Source organism: Rhinoderma darwinii, assembly GCF_050947455.1.
Source record: "Rhinoderma darwinii isolate aRhiDar2 chromosome 1 unlocalized genomic scaffold, aRhiDar2.hap1 SUPER_1_unloc_25, whole genome shotgun sequence".
NCBI classification, from domain to species: domain Eukaryota; kingdom Metazoa; phylum Chordata; class Amphibia; order Anura; family Rhinodermatidae; genus Rhinoderma; species Rhinoderma darwinii.
Genome location: NW_027461662.1, coordinates 12,286 through 28,638, shown reverse-complemented (window position 1 = coordinate 28,638; position 16,353 = coordinate 12,286). Strand labels below are relative to the sequence as shown.

General features: G+C 47.3%; 1 protein-coding gene across 5 annotated transcripts in view; it reads left to right on the top strand.

Annotated features, from left to right (window-relative positions):
- LOC142671124 (gastrula zinc finger protein XlCGF66.1-like) overlaps nt 1-15,281 on the top strand; it is a 54,179-nt gene extending 38,898 nt beyond the window's left edge. Inside the window, exons 2-8 of one of the 5 annotated variants that reach the window (XR_012851786.1) lie at nt 11,821-11,922; nt 12,072-12,456; nt 12,923-13,090; nt 13,175-13,298; nt 13,813-13,907; nt 14,732-14,801; nt 15,035-15,281. Coding sequence is in view for 4 of the 5 variants with exons in the window: in XM_075847144.1 (XP_075703259.1) it covers nt 12,262-12,456; nt 12,923-13,090; nt 13,175-13,298; nt 13,813-13,907 (582 nt within the window). In the remaining variant the exon portion in view is untranslated. Of the gene's footprint in view, nt 1-11,673; nt 11,923-12,071; nt 12,457-12,922; nt 13,091-13,174; nt 13,299-13,812; nt 13,908-14,731; nt 14,802-15,034 lie in introns of those variants that run through there. The other 4 variants (XM_075847144.1, XM_075847145.1, XM_075847147.1 and 1 more) reach the window with 4 other exon arrangements.
- Nucleotides 15,282-16,353: the final 1,072 nt, after the last annotated feature.

Here is a 16,353-nt window from a genome sequence, read left to right as displayed (position 1 = left end):
GTGGTAATATCTACAGGGAGCAGTGTGTGTGTGGTAATATCTACAGGGAGCAGTGTGTGTGGTAATATCTACAGGGAGCAGTGTGTGTGGTAATATCTACAGGGAGCAGTGTGTGTGGTAATATCTACAGGGAGCAGTGTGTGTGGTAATATCTACAGGGAGCAGTGTGTGGTAATATCTACAGGGAGCAGTGTGTGGTAATATCTACAGGGAGCAGTGTGTGTGGTAATATCTACAGGGAGCAGTGTGTGGTAATATGTACAGCGAGCAGTGTGTGTGGTAATAGCTACAGGGAGCAGTGTATGGTAATATCTACAGGGAGCAGTGTGTGGTAATATCTACAGGGAGCAGTGTGTTGTAATATGTACAGGGAGCAGTGTGTGTGGTAATATCTACAGGGAGCAGTGTGTGGTAATATCTACAGGGAGCAGTGTGTGTGGTAATATCTACAGGGAGCAGTGTGTGGTAATATGTACAGCGAGCAGTGTGTGTGGTAATAGCTACAGGGAGCAGTGTATGCTAATATCTACAGGGAGCAGTGTGTGGTAATATCTACAGGGAGCAGTGTGTTGTAATATGTACAGGGAGCAGTGTGTGTGGTAATATCTACAGGGAGCAGTGTGTGGTAATATCTACAGGGAGCAGTGTGTGGTAATATGTACAGGGAGCAGTGTGTGGTAATATCTACAGGGAGCAGTGTGTGTTGTAATAGCTACAGGGAGCAGTGTGTGGTAATATCTACAGGGAGCAGTGTGTGTGGTAATATCTACAGGGAGCAGTGTGTGTGGTAATATCTACAGGGAGCAGTGTGTGGTAATATCTACAGGGAGCAGTGTGTGTGGTAATATCTACAGGGAGCAGTGTGTGGTAATATCCACAGGCAGCAGTGTGTGGTAATATCTACAGGGAGCAGCGTGTGTGGTAATATCTACAGGGAGCAGTGTGTGTGGTAATATATACAGGGAGCAGTGTGTGTGTGGTAATATCTACAGGGAGCAGTGTGTGTGTGGTAATATCTACAGCGAGCAGTGTGTGTGTGTGTGGTAATATCTACAGGGAACAGTGTGTGGTAATATCTACAGGGAGCAGTGTGTGGTAATATCTACAGGGAGCAGTGTGTGTGGTAATATCTACAGCGAGCAGTGTGTGTGTGTGGTAATATCTACAGGGAACAGTGTGTGGTAATATCTACAGGGAGCAGTGTGTGTGGTAATATCTACAGGGAGCAGTGTGTGGTAATATCTACAGGGAGCAGTGTGTGTGGTAATATCTACAGTGAGCAGTGTGTGGTAATATCTACAGGGAGCAGTGTGTGTGGTAATATCTACAGGGAGCAGTGTGTGTGGTAATATCTACAGGGAGCAGTGTGTGGTAATATCTACAGGGGGCAGTGTGTGTGGTAATATCTACAGGGAGCAGTGTGTGTGTGGTAATATCTACAGGGAGCAGTGTGTGTGTGGTAATATCTACAGGGAGCAGTGTGTGTGGTAATATCTACAGGGAGCAGTGTGTGTGGTAATATCTACAGGGAGCAGTGTGTGTGTGGTAATATCTACAGGGAGCAGTGTGTGTGGTAATATCTACAGGGAGCAGTGTGTGTGGTAATATCTACAGGGAGCAGTGTGTGTGGTAATATCTACAGGGAGCAGTGTGTGTGGTAATATCTACAGGGAGCAGTGTGTGGTAATATCTACAGGGAGCAGTGTGTGGTAATATCTACAGGGAGCAGTGTGTGTGGTAATATCTACTGGGAGCAGTGTGTGGTAATATCTACAGGGAGCAGTGTGTGTGGTAATATCTACAGGGAGCAGTGTGTGTGGTAATATCTACAGGGAGCAGTGTGTGTGTGGTAATATCTACAGGGAGCAGTGTGTGGTAATATCTACAGGGAGCAGTGTGTGTGGTAATATCTACAGGGAGCAGTGTGTGTGTGGTAATATCTACAGGGAGCAGTATGTGGTAATATCTACAGGGAGCAGTGTGTGTGTGGTAATATGTACAGGGAGCAGCGTGTGTGGTAATATCTACAGGGAGCAGTGTATGTGGTAATATCTACAGGGAGCAGTGTGTGGTAATATCTACAGGGAGCAGTGTGTGGTAATATCTACAGGGAGCAGTGTGTGTGGTAATATCTACAGGGAGCAGTGTGTGTGGTAATATCTACAGAGAGCAGGGTGTGGTAATATGTACAGGGAGCAGTGTGTGTGTGGTAATATGTACAGGGAGCAGCGTGTGTGGTAATATCTACAGGGAGCAGCGTGTGTGGTAATATCTACAGAGAGCAGTGTGTGGTAATATCTACAGGGAGCAGTGTGTGTGTGGTAATATGTACAGGGAGCAGCGTGTGTGGTAATATCTACAGGGAGCAGTGTGGTAATATCTACAGGGAGCAGTGTGTGTGTGGTAATATCTACAGGGAGCAGTGTGTGGTAATATCTACAGGGAGCAGTGTGTGTGGTAATATCTACAGGGAGCAGTGTGTGTGGTAATATCTACAGGGAGCAGTGTGTGTGGTAATATCTACAGGGGGCAGTGTGTGTGGTAATATCTACAGGGAGCAGTGTGTGTGGTAATATCTACAGGGAGCAGTGTGTGTGGTAATATCTACAGGGAGCAGTGTGTGTGGTAATATCTACAGGGAGCAGTGTGTGGTAATATCTACAGGGAGCAGTGTGTGGTAATATCTACAGGGAGCAGTGTGTGTGGTAATATCTACAGGGAGCAGTGTGTGGTAATATCTACAGGGAGCAGTGTGTGGTAATATCTACAGGGAGCAGTGTGTGTGGTAATATCTACAGGGAGCAGTGTGTGTGGTAATATCTACAGGGAGCAGTGTGTGGTAATATCTACAGGGGGGCTGTGTGTGTGGTATCTACAGGGAGCAGTGTGTGTGGTAATATCTACAGTGAGCAGTGTGTGTGGTAATATCTACAGGGAGCAGTGTGTGTGGTAATATATACAGGGAGCAGTGTGTGGTAATATCTACAGGGAGCAGTGTGTGGTAATATGTACAGGGAGCAGTGTGTGTGGTAATATCTACAGGGAGCAGTGTGTGGTAATATCTACAGGGAGCAGTGTGTGTGGTAATATGTACAGGGAGCAGTGTGTGGTAATATATACAGGGAGCAGTGTGTGTGGTAATATCTACAGGGAGCAGTGTGTGTGGTAATATCTACAGGGAGCAGTGTGTGGTAATATATACAGGGAGCAGTGTGTGTGGTAATATATACAGGGTGCAGTGTGTGTGGTAATATCTACAGGGAGCAGTGTGTGTGGTAATATCTACAGGGAGCAGTGTGTGGTAATATCTACAGGGGGGCTGTGTGTGTGGTATCTACAGGGAGCAGTGTGTGTGGTAATATCTACAGGGAGCAGTGTGTGTGGTAATATCTACAGGGAGCAGTGTGTGTGGTAATATCTACAGGGAGCAGTGTGTGGTAATATCTACAGGGAGCAGTGTGTGGTAATATCTACAGGGAGCAGTGTGTGGTAATATCTACAGGGAGCAGTGTGTGGTAATATCTACAGGGAGCAGTGTGTGTGGTAATATCTACAGGGGGCAGTGTGTGTGTGTGTGTGTGTGTGTGTGTGTGTGTGTGTGGTAATATCTACAGGGAGCAAAACCCCCCCACACTGTGCAAACACCGGAAATATAAAACCCCCTCACACCGCGCAATCACCGGAAATATAAAACCCCTCACACCGCGCAATCACCGGAAATATAAAACCCCTCACACTGCGCAATCACCGGAAATATAAAACCCCTCACACCGCGCAATCACCGGAAATATAAACCCCTCACACCGCGCAATCACCGGAAATATAAAACCCCCCCACACCGCGCAATCACCGGAAATATAAAACCCCTCACACCGCGCAATCACCGGAAATATAAACCCCTCACACCGCGCAATCACCGGAAATATAAACCCCTCACACCGCGCAATCACTGGGAATATAAACCCCTCACACCGCGCAATCACCGGAAATATAAAACCCCCTCCCACCGCGCAATCACCGGAAATATAAAACCCCTCACACCGCGCAATCACCGGAAATATAAACCCCCTCACACCGCGCAATCACCGGAAATATAAAACCCCTCACACCGCGCAATCACCGGAAATATAAACCCCTCACACCGCGCAATCACCGGAAATATAAAACCCCCTCACACCGCGCAATCACCGGAAATATAAAACCCCTCCCCACACCGCGCAATCACCGGAAATATAAAACCCCTCACACCGCGCAATCACCGGAAATATAAACCCCCCCTCACACCGCGCAATCACCGGAAATATAAACCCCCCACACCGCGCAGTCACCGGAAATATAAAACCACACACACCGCGCAATCACCGGAAATATAAAACCCCTCACACCGCGCAATCACCGGAAATATAAAACCCCTCACACCGCGCAATCACCGGAAATATAAAACCCGTCACACCGCACAATCACCGGAAATATAAAACCCCCCACACCGCGCAATCACCGGAAATATAAACCCCTCACACCGCGCAATCACCGGAAATATAAAACCCCTCACACCGCGCAATCACCGGAAATATAAAACCCCTCACACCGCGCAATCACCGGAAATATAAACCCCTCACACCGCGCAATCACCGTAAATATAAAACCCCCTCACACCGCGCAATCACCGGAAATATAAAACCCCTCCCCACACCGCGCAATCACCGGAAATATAAAACCCCTCACACCGTGCAATCACCGGAGATATAAAACCCCCCACACAGCGCAATCACCGGAAATATAAACCCCTCACACCGAGCAATCACCGGAAATATAAACCCCCCCTCACACCGCGCAATCGCCGGAAATATAAACCCCTCACACCGCGCAATCACAGGAAATATAAACCCCCCTTACACCGCGCAGTCACCGGAAATATAAAGCCCTCACACCGCGCAATCACCGGAAATATAAACCCCCCCTCACACCGCGCAATCACCGGAAATATAAACCCCCCCACACCACGCAATCACCGGAAATATAAAACCACACACACCGCGCAATCACCGGAAATATAAAACCCCTCACACCGCGCAATCGCCGGAAATATAAAACCCCTCACACCGCTCAATCACCGGAAATATAAAACCCGTCACACCGCACAATCACCGGAAATATAAAACCCCCCACACCGCGCAATCACCGGAAATATAAACCCCTCACACCGCGCAATCACCGGAAATATAAAACCCCTCACACCGCGCAATCACCCGAAATATAAAACCCCTCACACCGCGCAATCACCGGAAATATAAAACCCTCCCCCACACCGCGCAATCACCGGAAATATAAACCCCTCACACCGCGCAATCACCGGAAATATAAACCTCTCACACCACGCAATCACCGGAAATATAAAACCCCTCACACCACGCAATCACCGGAAATATAAAACCCCTTCACACCGCGCAATCACCGGAAATATAAACCCCTCACACCGCGCAATCACCAGAAATATAAAACCCCTCACACCGCACAATCACCGGAAATATAAAACCCCTCACACCACACCGCGCAATCACCGGAAATATAAAACCCCTCACACCGCGCAATCACCGGAAATATAAAACCCCTCACACCGCGCAATCACCGGAAATATAAAACCCCTCACACTGCGCAATCACCGGAAATCTAAAACCCCTCACACCGTGCAATCACAGGAAATATAAACCCCTCACACCGCGCAATCACCGGAAATATAAACCCCTCACACCGCGCAATCACCGGAAATATAAACCCCCTCACACCGCACAATCACCGGAAATATAAAACCCCTCACACCGCGCAATCACCGGAAATATAAACCCCTCACACCGCGCAATCACCGGAGATATAAACCCCTCACACCACGCAATCACCGGAAATATAAACCCCCCCGACACCGTGCAATCACCGGAAATATAAACGCTTCACACCGCGCAATCACCGGAAATATAAACCCCCCCCCCCACATCGCGCAATCACCGGAAATATAAAAGCCCTCACACCGCGCAATCACCGGAAATATAATCCCCCCACACCGCGCAATCTCCGGAAATATAAAACCCCTCACACCGCGCACTCACAGGAAATATAAAACCCCCTCACACCGCGCAATCACCGGAAATATAAAACCCCCTCACACCGCGCAATCACAGGAAATATAAACCCCTCACACCGCGCAATCACCGGAAATATAAACCCCTCACGCCGCGCAATCACCGGAAATATAAAACCCCTCACACCGCGCAATCACCGGAAATATAAACCCCCCCCAAATCGCACAATCATCGGAAATATAAAAGCCCTCACACCGCGCAATCACCGGAAATATAAACCCCCCCCACACCGCGCAATCACCGGAAATATAAACCCCTCACACCGCGCAATCACCGAAAATATAAAACCCCCCGCACACCGCGCAATCACTGGAAATATAAACCCCCCCCACACACAGCGCAATCACCGGAAATATAAACCCCCCACACACCGCGGAATCACCGGAAACATAAACCCCTCACACCGCGCAATCACCGGAAATATAAAACTCCTCACACCGCGCAATCACCGGAAATATAAACCCCCCCACACCGCACAATCACCGGAAATATAAACCCCCCACACACCGCGGAATCACCGGAAATATAAACCCCTCACACCGCGCAATCACCGGAAATATAAACCCCCCACACACCGCGGAATCACCGGAAATATAAACCCCTCACACCGCGCAATCACCGGAAATATAAAACACCTCACACCGCGCAATCACCGGAAATATAAAACTCCTCTCACCGCGCAATCACCGGAAATATAAACCCCTCACCGCGCAATCACCGGAAATATAAAACCCCTCACACCGCGCAATCACCGGAAATATAAACCCGTCACACCGCGCAATCACCGGAAATATAAACCCCTCACACCCCGCAATCACAGGAAATATAAACCTCCTCACACTGCACAATCACCGGAAATATAAAACCCCTCACACCGCGCAATCACCGGAAATATAAAACCCCTAACACCGCGCAATCACCGGAAATATAAAACCCCTCACACCGCGCAATCACCGGAAATATAAAACTCCTCACACCGCGCAATCATCAGAAATATAAAACTCCTCTCACCGCGCAATCACCGGAAATATAAAACGTTCTGTCTCACAAAATAGCGACGCAAAACGGTTTTCTTTTTTGAACAAATTTTTCTTTACTTGTCGAAGATAAATCTCAAAATTTGGTGTCGTCGTAATCGTATTGACCCGGAGAATAAAGGTAACAAGTCATTTTCACCGCATGGTGAACGCCGCAAAAACTAAACCTAAAAATCAATAGGATTCACTGCGTTTTCCTCTATTCCAGCCCACAATTGTTTCCTCTTTCCCAGCACATTATAGGGGACAATAAAGGGGTTTTCCACGATCGGACAACTGATGACCTTCACCAGATAGGTCATCAGTATATGATCTGTGTGGGTCCGACACCCGGACTCCGCACCGATCATCTGCTCCAGCTGCCTCCGGGCACCAGAAGTCCATGCTGAAAGCAGATGCTCCGGTCACGGAATAGAGCGGTCGTGCTGCTGTGTTAAAGTGAATAGGAGCAGAGCATTTAGTTCTGCAGAACGGCCGCTGTGCAGTGGTCGGAGCCATTTGCTTCCGGCTCCAACTACTGCATACCGTTCAAAACATCCGGCAGCCGGAGCAGCTGATCTGTTCGGGGTCCGGGTGTCGGACCCCCACCATCATATACTGATGACCTATCCAGTGGAGGTCATCCGTTGTCTGATCGTGGAAAACCCCTTTTAAAATTACTTCACGTCCAGCACAAGACATGTTCTCATACGGCTATGCCAACGGAAAAACAAAAAAGTTCTGGCTTTTGGAAGGAGGGAGGAAAAATTTGAATTGGCTGCGTGTCCAAGGGGTTAAGTACATAAGAAGAGACAAACATTAATGAATGACAGACTGGTCCAGAGGGAGAGAGACCCTGCCCTCGTAGACTACTAGGGGAAGCACGGGAGAAATCTAGATGATGATGTGAGGAACAGATAAAATGAGAACAAAGAAGGTCTTGTGAGGACCGGAGATTATGTGTGGGGAGGTATCAGGAGATTAGGGCAGAGATGTATGGAGGGGATGGTTTGTTGACAGCCTTGCATGTCATTTTTAATATGTATAACTTAATTTAGTAGGTAATGGGTGGCCAGTGACCGCAGAGGTGGAATGAGGGGAGTGGTAGATTTACCCTTGCAGCAGAGTTGAGAATGGGTAGGAGGGGTGCAATAGTGTTAGATGGGAAGCCACAGAGAAGGGTGTTGGAGTAGTCTAGACAGTAGATGATGAGGACATATATACTAGCATGTTTGTCTGTTCGAGGAAAGACTGACTTCAAGAGGTTTTTGAGGTGGAGACAGCAAGAAGTGGTAAGCGCTTAGGCTGTGCTATTTGAAATTAAGGGTTATCCCAATGCAGCGGACCTGTGAGACCGGGAAATGTGTGGAGCCATTAACTGTGATTTGATAGTTCTGGTAAGGGGGTTGAGTGAAATGGGGAAAAGATGATTCCGTTTTCTCCATGTTAATCTTAAGGAAGTGGGAGGTGAAAGAGGAGATAACTGTTAGACACTCTAGATAGCAGGGAGGTAACATCAAGACCAGAGGTAAATTTGACCAAAGATTTAGATGGAGAAGAGTAAGGGATCCAGAACACTGAGACCCATAAGGGAGCGATAGTAAATCTTTAGTTGGTAAGGTATGAGGAGATCCAGGAGAGGGCCAAGTCTGTGATGTCAAGGGACTAGAGAATTTGTATCAGGAGGGTGTGATCGACTGTGCCGAAGGTGGTGGACAGGTCTAGAAGGAGGAGCACAGAGTAATGTAGAAGCAGAGGACAGGTCTAGAAGAAGGAGGAGCACAGAGTAATGTAGAAGCAGAGGACAGGTCTAGAAGAAGGAGGAGCACAGAGTAATGTAGAAGCAGAGGACAGGTCTAGAAGGAGGAGCACAGAGTAATGTAGAAGCAGAGGACAGGTCTAGAAGGAGAGGCACAGAGTAATGTAGAAGCAGAGGACCGGTCTAGAAGGAGGAGCACAGAGTAATGTAGAAGCAGAGGACAGGTCTAGAAGGAGAGGCACAGAGTAATGTAGAAGCAGAGGACAGGTCTAGAAGGAGGAGCACAGAGTAATGTAGAAGCAGAGGACAGGTCTAGAAGGAGAGGCACAGAGTAATGTAGAAGCAGAGGACAGGTCTAGAAGGAGGAGCACAGAGTAATGTAGAAGCAGAGGACAGGTCTAGAAGGAGGAGCACAGAGTAATGTAGAAGCAGAGGACAGGTCTAAAAGGAGGAGCACAGAGTAATGTAGAAGCAGAGGACAGGTCTAGAAGAAGGAGGAGCACAGAGTAATGTAGAAGCAGAGGACAGGTCTAGAAGGAGGAGCACACAGTAATGTAGAAGCAGAGGACAGGTCTAGAAGGAGGAGCACAGAGTAATGTAGAAGCAGAGGACAGGTCTAGAAGGAGGAGCACAGAGTAATGTAGAAGCAGAGGACAGGTCTAGAAGGAGGAGCACAGAGTAATGTAGAAGCAGAGGACAGGTCTAGAAGAAGGAGGAGCACAGAGTAATGTAGAAGCAGAGGACAGGTCTAGAAGAAGGAGCACAGAGTAATGTAGAAGCAGAGGACAGGTCTAGAAGGAGGAGCACAGAGCAATGTAGAAGCAGAGGACAGGTCTAGAAGGAGGAGCACAGAGTAATGTAGAAGCAGAGGACAGGTCTAGAAGGAGGAGCACAGAGTAATGTAGAAGCAGAGGACAGGTCTAGAAGGAGGAGCACAGAGTAATGTAGAAGCAGAGGACAGGTCTAGAAGGAGGAGCACAGAGTAATGTAGAAGCAGAGGACAGGTCTAGAAGGAGGAGCACAGAGTAATGTAGAAGCAGAGGACAGGTCTAGAAAGAGGAGCACAGAGTAATGTAGAAGCAGAGGACAGGTCTAGAAGGAGCACAGAATAATGAAGAAGTGGGGGAACAGGTTTAAAAGGAAAAGCACCAAGTAATGTAGACGATGGAGGACAGGTCACGCTTTACAGAAGTCTGTGTGTAAGATGTGACTGCTAAGTGATAAGATGATGCAGAGATCCTGCACACCCAGCACAATACATGCTGCTTCCTCACACTAAACTACCAGGACATACACACTGTATTGGTGGGACGTTCTGCGCATGCACACTGGTCTGGCGGGATCTAGAAGCAGAGGACAGGTCTAGAAGAAGGAGGAGCACAGAGTAATGTAGAAGCAGAGGACAGGTCTAGAAGAAGGAGCACAGAGTAATGTAGAAGCAGAGGACAGGTCTAGAAGGAGGAGCACAGAGCAATGTAGAAGCAGAGGACAGGTCTAGAAGGAGGAGCACAGAGTAATGTAGAAGCAGAGGACAGGTCTAGAAGGAGGAGCACAGAGTAATGTAGAAGCAGAGGACAGGTCTAGAAGGAGGAGCACAGAGTAATGTAGAAGCAGAGGACAGGTCTAGAAGGAGGAGCACACAGTAATGTAGAAGCAGAGGACAGGTCTAGAAGGAGGAGCACAGAGTAATGTAGAAGCAGAGGACAGGTCTAGAAGGAGGAGCACAGAGTAATGTAGAAGCAGAGGACAGGTCTAGAAGGAGGAGCACAGAGTAATGTAGAAGCAGAGGACAGGTCTAGAAGAAGGAGGAGCACAGAGTAATGTAGAAGCAGAGGACAGGTCTAGAAGAAGGAGCACAGAGTAATGTAGAAGCAGAGGACAGGTCTAGAAGGAGGAGCACAGAGCAATGTAGAAGCAGAGGACAGGTCTAGAAGGAGGAGCACAGAGTAATGTAGAAGCAGAGGACAGGTCTAGAAGGAGGAGCACAGAGTAATGTAGAAGCAGAGGACAGGTCTAGAAGGAGGAGCACAGAGTAATGTAGAAGCAGAGGACAGGTCTAGAAAGAGGAGCACAGAGTAATGTAGAAGCAGAGGACAGGTCTAGAAGGAGCACAGAATAATGAAGAAGTGGGGGAACAGGTTTAAAAGGAAAAGCACCAAGTAATGTAGACGATGGAGGACAGGTCACGCTTTACAGAAGTCTGTGTGTAAGATGTGACTGCTAAGTGATAAGATGATGCAGAGATCCTGCACACCCAGCACAATACATGCTGCTTCCTCACACTAAACTACCAGGACATACACACTGTATTGGTGGGACGTTCTGCGCATGCACACTGGTCTGGCGGGATCTTCTGCTCCTGCGCACTGGACTGGCGGCAACTTCCGCGCCTGCACACTGGTCTGGCGGGACCTTCCGCGCCTGCACACTGGTCTGGCGGGACCTTCCGCGCCTGCACACTGGTCTGGCGGGACCTTCCGCGCCTGCACACTGGTCTGGCGTGACCTTCCGCGCCTGCGCACTGGTCTGGCGGGACCTTCTGCGCCTGCGCACTGGTCTGGCCGGACCTTCCGCGCCTGCGCACTGGTCTGGCGGGACCTTCTGCGCCTGCGCACTGGTCTGGCCGGACCTTCCGCGCCTGCGCACTGGTCTGGCGGGACCTTCCGCGCCTGCCCGCTGGTCTGGCGGGACCTTCCGCGCCTGCCCGCTGGTCTGGCGGGACCTTCCGCGCCTGCCCACTGGTCTGGCGGGACCTTCCGCTCCTCCACACTGGTCTGGCGGGACCTTCCGCACATGCTCGCAGGACTGGCGGGACCTTCCGCACATGCTCGCAGGACTGGCGGGACCTTCTGCACATTCACACGTGACCGCCGGTTCCCATTAACCATGGTTAGTATCTGTCTTTCAGATGTGAATAAAGTTACTATCCGGTAAAATAATCTACAAGGAAAAGGGGAATACTATAATAATTAAGAATTTTAGATGTCTCTGAAGATCCAGGATCTCTGAGGTAACTTCTAATATCTGTAAAAACTTATATTAGGGGTGTATTCATTCATAAAGGGCATCTGTCACATTGACCACCCGTCTGATCTGTTGGCAGCAGATTATATAGCAGGAGGACCTGAGCAGATTGTGTCTCTCCATTCTCTTCTATAGGAGTTACGGGAACCGCCTAACAAGGCCACCCAGAGGTGGAGCCGCATCTATCAGACATTCCTGGCATCTCCTGGGGAGAAATGTCCGTGTTGGGAATACCCCTTTATTCCATGTGGTGACGGCTCTGAGAAGATGTTTCTCTCAATGATCAATAAGTGAGGTTCTGTATGTCACACATGATGTCCCCTGTATGATTTCCATCTTCTCCTTTCTTCATAAAGACATCTGCAGTACTAGATCCTCCAGTTCCTCCAGTTTTCTCATCTTCTCCTCCACAACGTTCCTTCTGCTGAATGACCCACCAAGGATGGACAAGGACAGGAATGAGATGAGCAGAAGAATATTAGACTTCACCTTGGAGATCATCTACCTGTTGAGCGGAGAGGTAAACTTTTCTACATTATAGAACAAGTCCCACATAGGGAAGGGACAATACATAATAGGAAGAATCCAGTGTCCTGTATAACAACGTCCAGACCTTCCAAGTGACGTCAAGAAGCTGCAGATCAGCCACCGATATGGTCAGTTATGTGTCATGTCACCAATGCAGCAATAGTAATGTTGTAGAGCAATGAGAATGACCAGGAACCAGGAGGATCAGGATGACATCTATATAGAAACATAGGAGATGACGGCAGGAGGAGAGCACATGGTCCATCTAGTCCCCCCAATATTATATCCTTTTTAGTTTTGGCCTCGTTCTATTTTCTCAATGTCTTTTTGTAGGTGAGGTCTCCAGTATTACACATGTGGGGTCACTAGAGGTCTATACAGCGGGGTCACAATCTCCCTCTTTCTACTGAGGGGGGAATACTGTGTTCAGTTCTCTAAGTGTCTCTCTCCATACACAGGAGTACACAATAGTGAAGAAGACATCGGGTGACTGTACGAGTCCCATCATCCATGAGTCAGGAGGATGGAGCAGTAGTCCCATCACAGAGCCTCCCCCTCACTCCCGGATACATGAGAAGAAGATCTTAGAACTGATCTACAAGATGACTGAGCTGCTGACTGGAGAGGTGACACTGCTGGGAATGCTGGGAAATTCTCCAGTAACAGCACTGGAGGTGTCTGGGTAATGACTGTATCATTGTGTGTGTCAGGTTCCTATAAGGTGTCAGGATGTCACTGTCTATCTCTCCATGGAGGAGTGGGAGTATCTAGAAGGACACAAGGATCTGTACGAGGAGGTCATGATGGAGGACTACCGGCCCCGCACATCACAAGGTAAGAAGAGACAGATCTATACTGGCATTACTGTGGGCACAGGCTGGACTGGCGGTCATGTTGAGGCCTTAATACCGTCATGTGCAGTACATATACACGTGTGTACAATGACATGTAATGTAGGAGCTCCACAATTTCGGCTCCTTTTACATCACATTAGATCCCTGTGTTTCGTGCTGCCGGCTGCTCATAACTCTGCATTACAGGTCACATTACATTGTACAGCGCTGGCGGCCGTTCTGGATACAGGAGCCATGAAGACGGGCAGGACGCGCTGTCTCCTAATGCAGAGTTATGGGCAGCCGGCAGCGAGGACTATGGGCAGTCTGTGCTGTAGTCAGAAGTAAACCTGGTAATACAAGTCATGTAGAAAGACGATTATCGGCACACTCCGGCAGTATAATAGTTTCCTATATAATGTCAGTATAATCGGAGGTTCTCTTTAATATTACAAGTTCTGGGCACTAGATTCTGGAGATGGGACGCTGATCCAGGGATTTATTCTGATTTCCAGATTTGGAGTCGGGGAGGAGTTTTCCCCTAATGAGACAATTGTCATCCACCTCATGGGGGTTTATCTTCCTCTGGATCAACACGGTCGGATTATAGGTTGGTCTTGATGGACTTGTGTCTTTCTTCATCCTTAGTAACTGTAACACAGAATGTATGGAGCTAAATTTACCTCTAATATAAAGTACAACGTGTTCTGAAAAAACAATCTCACAATGTCTTGGATAAGTAAAATCTTATTCCCACTTCTGATACGTCTCCACATGGCGTAAACACGGCGGAACGTCCAAAACTCATTTTTGGCGCGACGTGTAGATGAGATTTGTTAAAATCTCACCCTCATTGCTACTACTGTAATACGCTGCAGATTTTCTTGCAATTAAATACTTTGCAGAAAATCTGCATCTTATCAGCCCCGTGTGCACATACCCTTAAAGTAACACGTCAGATTTGAGAAATGGTTCTCTTAAACAGGTCAAAAATAGGCCATGGATTCCACTCCCAGAGGAGTCCCTGACATCACTGTCCATATATGGACAGAGACGTCAGGGGCTCCCTCTAGAAGCACAATTTCCAGCCAAGTTGACGGCAACGCAAATGATTCCGCTCCTAGAGGGAGCTTCAGTGGCGCTATCTACAGGGGATGAGGTGCTATCTGCAGGGGTTTGGCATAAGTTTGATTAAACTAAGGGGGAGATGTGCCGGCACTTGTGGAGAGAGCCGGCGGACAGGAAAGTACAACCCTGTTCCATTCTGCCAATATTTATTTATGTGACACCTGCCCAGGGCATCAGGAGTTGGAAAGTATATAGCCATGTCGTGAAGGGGTTAATTAATATGTATAGAAAATATTGCCTACAGAGGTGTACACAGCCTTTAAGAGGCTAATAAGCAAGTGACACCCAGACCATTTTTGGTTGCAGGTAACTAAATAGAGGCGTCCTGTGTCCCGCCACGTTCATGTGTATCCGCGTCCACAGAGGGCAGATACAGGTAAATACTATGGTGGAGCAGGGAGCCAGTTACGCCCCGCCGTTCGCTCTGGTAGGGCACAGTCTACTTTAGGCCTGTGGCTTACAAGGTGCAGGAACATCGACACCGGTAGTGAGGACCTCAACATTGTAATTCCGGCTCTGATCAGTACACATAGAAGTGTAGAGAGAAGTGTCTGATATATAGACAGATATACAGTAGTCATGTATTCAGTCCCTGTGTGTTTCCTACAGATGGATCCAGTAGGAGAAATCCACCAGAGAGATGTCCCAGTCCTCTGTATTCCCAGGACTGTCCAGAGGAAAATCCCAATGTCCCAGAGAATCATCAGGTAGATGAAGCTGAGCCGTATACCAGATCTATATAGGGGGGTGCGGAGCTTTTCGGTCCTGCGGTCATTAGGGATGTCACGATACCAGAATTTGGACTCCGATACCGATACTTCGTGTAGTATTGCGATTTCGATATCAAAACGATACTTTACCAGCAGTAATAAAAAAATAATAAAAAAGTTCTTCCGTTTTCTGATGTGAGACGCGAGGCGTGATGATGAATGTAACCTCCATGTACCTCATTAATAGTAATTAACCCCATCATGTTTCTCAGTCATAATGGGTTAATGTGTGAGGTACATGATGGGGTTAATTACTATTACTGAGGCACATGGAGGTTAAATTCATCATCACGCCTCGTGCCTCACAATAAGTGATAGAAATATATACTGATAGTACACAGGCATATATCTATATACTGATAGTACACAGGCATATATCTATATACTGATAGTACACAGGCATATATCTATATACTGATAGTACACAGGCATACATCTATATACTGATAGTACACAGGCATATATCTATATACTGATAGTACACAGGCATATATCTATATACTGATAGTACACAGGCATATATCTATATACTGATAGTACACAGGCATATATCTATATACTGATAGTACACAGGCATATATCTATATACTGATAGCACACAGGCATATATCTATATACTGATAGTACACAGGCATATATCTATATACTGATAGTACAGAGGCATATATCTATATACTAATAGTACACAGGCATATATCTATATACTGATAGTACACAGGCGTATATCTATATACTGATAGTACACAGGCATATATCTATATACTGATAGTACACAGGCATATATCTATACACTGATAGTAAACAGGCGTATATCTATATACTGATAGTACACAGGCATATATCTATACACTGATAGTACACAGGCATATATCTATATACTGATAGTACACAGGCATATATCTATATACTGATAGTACACAGGCGTATATCTATATACTGATAGTACACAGGCATATATCTATATACTGATAGTACACAGGCATATATCTATATACTGATAGTACACAGGCGTATATCTATATACTGATAGTACACAGGCGTATATCTATATACTGATAGTACACAGGCATATATCTATATACTGATAGTACACAGGCATATATCTATATACTGATAGCACACAGGCATATATCTATATACTGATAGTACACAGGCATA